We start from the raw sequence: 5,178 nt of genomic DNA, 5'->3' as shown, positions 1-5,178 counted from the left end.
GAGGAATTGGACTAGACTGGGCGGGGCGAGGGAGTGAGGAGGTACGCGAGGGGGGGAGGGGATGGGGGTGTTATAGGTGGCCGAGGCTGCCATCAAGGCTCAGGGAGCTCTCCTGAGCTTATCTGGCTGGGGACTGGTGGCAGGGGGAATGGATGCAATGAATGCGCCTTGAGCTGGCACGCTGGGAGGGTTGTATCCGGCTATGGCAGAGAAGATCGAGGTAGGCATGTCACCGACGGTGTGCTCTAGTGCGTCGGTTTCCGTGCAAGGGGAGGGGAACTGGCGAGAGCAGTGGGCGGAGGCGATGTGGGCAGTGGTGGTGCACTTTGGAGGGGGCAAGGGAGGTGGCCGGAGGGATGGGCTCACGGGGCCAGTGCAGCGAACGCGTGGCATCATCGTGTGCATGGGCGGGGGGGACGAACCGGAGGAGGAAGAGGGCGGTGACGTCGCAGGTCGGGGAAGTTGGGCCGGCCTATTGGGCCATGGGCGTGCGTGAGCGAGAGATGGAGGCAGGGGTGGATCGGGCTGGAAGGGAAGCAAGCCAGGTTGGGTTGCCGGCCTGTCTAGGGTTTTGAGGGCTTTTCATTTATTTGGGTTTGGTTTTAAATTCAAATTTGAAAAAGGTTTCAAATTTCAATAAGATTTGAAATGTAGGCTGGAGTTGTGTGTAAAGTTAGAATGTTTTTGAAATAGAGATGAATAGTAAGCTCAAGCACATGCACATGAATTTATAAAATGCGTAAATGGAAATTCAGGGCTCTAGGTTTAGATTTGCCATGCAAACTTTAGAAAAAAATTTGGAGTCCATATTTTTTGGATTTAAATTTCAAAATTTGGGATGTTACAATAGCGACCACAACTTGGTGCAAATGAGGGGAAAGATGGAGAGGGGAAGGACGGAACGGTTGAGGCAGTAGTGGCGGCCACAGGGAGAGGGGTAGCGGGGCTGGTCCTAGTGGTTGAGGATTTCTGAACAAGAATTAAAAGTTGAGAAAAATAAGTAGAAGGATTTAGGTACCTTCGGTCAGAAAGTTATGATTGTAGAGAGAAGGAAAAATATGTAACAGGAAGATTCGGTATCACCGGCATCATGACATCTCACTCGATTCCTGCGTTCAGTTTTACAGCATTAAAAATGAGCGGTAATGTTTTCCATCTCGCAATGAAACAGGGAAAGTAAATAGCTCTACTCGAGCTTAACAAAGGCCGATCCTCGCCATCCATTTTCACTTGCGCGGTCTTGATCTGGTTGACTCTGTCTTGTTCATTCTGGGTCCTGAGAGTCCTAAAATCACAAAGATATCACAGGTTCGACTGTTTATTAGCGCCGAAAATCCACAAGGTGAGTTGTGGTTCTGCCATAGTAAAAGAAAAATGCATCGATCTGACCTAGACACTGTTCAGATTTACTGCCCTTGGTAGCGGTAACAGCTGCATAGGGATTCGGGTAAAAAAAACAGAAGCTCCAGCCGTTGGGTTTCCAGGGGCCCTGAACCTGGCTCGGCATCTCCACGGACAAAGCAAAGTAGGGGACCTAGGAACACAAGGCTTTTTGGGTCTCGTCGAGACGTCGACTGCCGAAACTGTTGTACTTTCTACAGAAAGGCCCCGTGAAGATTTGCCAATTTTAGCGCAGTCTACGTCCGTGAACAGAAAAAAAAAAAGAAAAGAAAAGCACCCACGCGTAAACTAGCTACGGTTTGAAAACGAAGAACAGGGTTATTCAAACCTTTCTTAGATAAACATTCTTAATTATGTCAAGGGATTTGAGATTAAGGTTCACTATTTCTTCCAAATTTTGATACTGAACAGTAATAGTACTAGAAATACTTGATGGCGCTGGCACCTTCTACTACCAACCTCGTTTGAATGAGACAACTCGTCTGAACGAGACAAAAATAGACAAGGCAGTCTGTAGAAATGTGACACTAGTCACAAAGGGCAGAGGACTGGATACCAGCTTTTGCCGTACAAATCTTTGTTTTGATCATAATCTTTCACCAATGATTAATTTCTCAAGTTATTCATTATATGATGTCAAATTAATATCATAAGCTAACATTGTCAGAGTAAGATAAGTTAGTACTTGGTAATATCTTGCATTAAGTCAACATTCTGACATTTTGAGCCGAAGGAAATATCATTTAGACATAACAAATTTTTTTTACTAGAATTTACAATCAGTAAAAACTCTATAAGATAATGAAAAATTCACTCGTTCCCAGACATGTTTGAGTTAGTTTTGGACAAATTTCACAAACTACCCAAGATCTTAGCCTAATACCCACAAACCTACCAACCATCATTCCTATCTACAAGATCTTTGAATGTCTTGGGCTCTCATCAAACTCTGCAATTTCTTTTATAACCAATCAAGTTGGTGTCAAAGAAAGTTCATCAAATTTTACAATCCTCATGTGGCTTTAGCTAGTAAAAAAAGGCAATACTCGCAAAATTGCAGTATTATAAGAATGTACAACAGTAACTATGTGATTATGAAACGGGCACAAAGATATTGAAGGTTTGTGACTGAGAAAACAATGGTAGGTTATCCGTTCTTTCTAATAACTTTTTCCTCAGTTAAACTAACAATGCGAGGGAAAAACAAATGAAGAGATGAAAGCAGTAGTAAAAGTGCAAGAAGCAAATATGCCATAATAATTATCCTTCTAATTAGAAGTAAAAGGAAAACATGATGACAACTTGACAAACATAATTCTAAAGCAAAAGATGGCAGGATGGTCTCTTAACAGTTAACACTGGACCTACTGACCTTCCTTCTTGGATTTTGTTGGACCAATAGATCACCCAAAAAATAGACTTTCATTGTTGGTAGTCACTTTGCCATAGATGGTATATGTGTACATCAAATTGGATTATTCCCAACTGAACACCAAGTGCTGCAAGCATTATCAGCAGTCATCACATTGCTTCATGCCCTCGTCAAAGTGTAGCCTTCAACCAAAATGCATGATCAGGGAGCTCCACCATCATGGAGTCTTCTGAAATGCCCTGATGCAATGCCATTGCCAAGAGCTTGGTATGCCGATCAAAATGTTGGCCTCCAGCTGCCAAAGTTGTCTCCGGGCAACTGGTAGCCAGCCATGTTCCCTCCGAGATCGTACAGTGAGATGCCATGGCCAATGCCGCCGCCACCAGCATCACCTCCAGTCACCCCTGATGACTGCGACGCCTCCTGTTGTTGTGGTTGTGCTCCAGCCGGTTCTGCTTCACCTTGGGGCTCTGTGGCTGTGGCTGCTGCTGCGGTAGCCGTGGGGGGCTCTTCCTCTCCCTCCAGAGGCAGACGCTCGTAGACAGCATTGGCGAACGAGGCGGCCATGAGAACCACGGGCCCAGCGGCGATGAGCTGACCGACGACATTCCCACCCACCACCTGTCCCTGGCCGCCGGCGAGGTACACGCTGAGGCTGCTGGCCCCCGGGGGCGCGGGCGGCGGCAGCACGGTGCCCGTGAGGGACAGGATCTCGAACTGCCCCCGCAGGGTGGCGACGAGGCTGCCCGGGGGCTCAACGCCCGGCTGGCGGAGCGCGACGTTGGAGACGGAGCCGCCGCCGCTGAGCACGCAGACCCCTCGGCCGCGGCGGCGCGCGTACTCGGAGACGCACTCGACGATATCGGTGCCGGCGGCGACCTCGAGGACGTGGGAGTGGAGCGCGTTGGGGCTGTCGCGCGTGATGATGATGGGCGGCTTGGGCTTGTTCTTGGACCCCGGCGGGCGCCCGCGCGGCTTCCTCGTCGGCCCGCCGGACCCGCCGCCACCGCCCTCAGCCGGCACCAGGGCCGACGACGAGGGCTGATCCCCGCCGGGATCGACGCTGGCGGCCGGGCTATTCTCCGGCGACGGTGCGGAGCGCTCCATCTTGACGTGGGAGTTGGGGGAGAGCGGCGACTGCTGGTGCTGCAGATGCTGCTGCTGCGCTCGGAGGAGGTCCAGGTAGTGCGACGCAGCCCCAGCCTCGCCGCCGCCAGGATCCATCCCAGGCATGACGCCCTCACCGCCGCGCTCCCACCACTTGCTCGCCGCCAGCTTCTTGATCTCGCCGGTGCCCGCTCCCAAGGTCGTTTCTTGGACTAACTGCTTGACCGATCCCACAAACCTGCGCCACCCGCCATAGACGTCGGACAGGAATTAAGCTCCAATCGGCAACCAAACATTTGCATATTCCAAGCAGGGAAAAGGGTGGCAATACCGAAATCTAGCGGTGACGAACCAAAGGTCGAATCTTGAGAGAGGAGAGAGAGGCGAGGATACCAGTGGAGTGCTCCTCTACCAGTATCTGGCAGCAGGAGTGTGGGGGCGCTGCGCTCTAGGGGCCGGAGTGCACGCGCGCATCATGCATCTCTCCCAAATCTTGGCCGGCGCGGCGGGGTGCGGCGCGGCGCCGCCCAAGCAAAAAGCTCTAGGGGACGGTCAAGATTCTGGAGGAAGCAACTCTTGGCAGCAAGAAAGAGGCGGTAGGTGGGCTCTAGCCTGGGGCCGGCGCTGGTGAAAAGGCGAAGAGGAGAAAGAAGGTGGGGCGGTGGCCGATGGGGAAATAGCAGGTAACTTAACTGAAGGGGGAGGAGCTACGGCCCATGGTTTGCAGACTACACCTCCCTGAATTCCGGTCCTAAATTTTGGCGTTTGGGCGAGGATTCGGGGATACCTTTGGAAACCCAAGAAATCCTTAACAGCATGAACATTTCGAAATGCCAAGCTCCAGTGGGGTTTTAGAGTTCGGGATTTTGATGAGAGGGTTTAATGGCCATCTAACTTAGCCCTTGTTCTCTTACCTCCAAACTTCCAACTTTGACACTATGCAAAAAGAAGATTCCCCATCACATCAAACTTGTGGTACATGCATGGAGTACTAAATGTAGACGAAATCAAAAACTATTTGCACAGTTTTGTTGTACTTTGCGAGACGAATCTTTTGAGCCTAATTAGTCAATATTTGGACAATAATTCACAAATACAAACGAAACGCTACAGTGTTGCTACAGTAATTTGGCACCTCCCAAATTCGCGAAGTAAACAAGGGCTTAAGATTTGTGAGCGACAGGCGGTGGAGGCAACAGAGGGGCAGGACGACTCATCAGTGGCATCAGTGACGAAGAAGAAAAAAAAAGTTATTTGTGTGACGCCTAAAGTAGAGTAACGTAGGTAAGGCAAGAAAA

General features: G+C 50.1%; 1 protein-coding gene across 2 annotated transcripts; it reads right to left on the bottom strand.

Annotated features, from left to right (window-relative positions):
- Positions 1-2,629: 2,629 nt before the first annotated feature.
- LOC117851537 (AT-hook motif nuclear-localized protein 25) lies at positions 2,630-4,606 on the bottom strand. Of its 2 annotated transcripts, none has more exons than XM_034733362.2 (2): positions 4,274-4,606; positions 2,630-4,118 (listed from the first exon to the last, which is right to left on the bottom strand). In XM_034733362.2, the coding sequence occupies exon 2, from the start codon at positions 4,004-4,006 to the stop codon at positions 3,050-3,052; it is 957 nt and encodes a 318-aa protein (XP_034589253.1). In that variant the 5' UTR covers positions 4,007-4,118; positions 4,274-4,606; the 3' UTR covers positions 2,630-3,049. The 2 variants fall into 2 exon arrangements, with proteins under 2 accessions (XP_034589253.1, XP_034589252.1); XM_034733361.2 differs by having other exon boundaries at positions 4,212-4,605.
- Positions 4,607-5,178: the final 572 nt, after the last annotated feature.

The sequence above is a fragment of the Setaria viridis genome, chromosome 4 (genome assembly GCF_005286985.2).
Source record: "Setaria viridis chromosome 4, Setaria_viridis_v4.0, whole genome shotgun sequence".
Taxonomy (NCBI): domain Eukaryota; kingdom Viridiplantae; phylum Streptophyta; class Magnoliopsida; order Poales; family Poaceae; genus Setaria; species Setaria viridis.
This window is presented reverse-complemented; position numbering and strand designations above follow the sequence as displayed.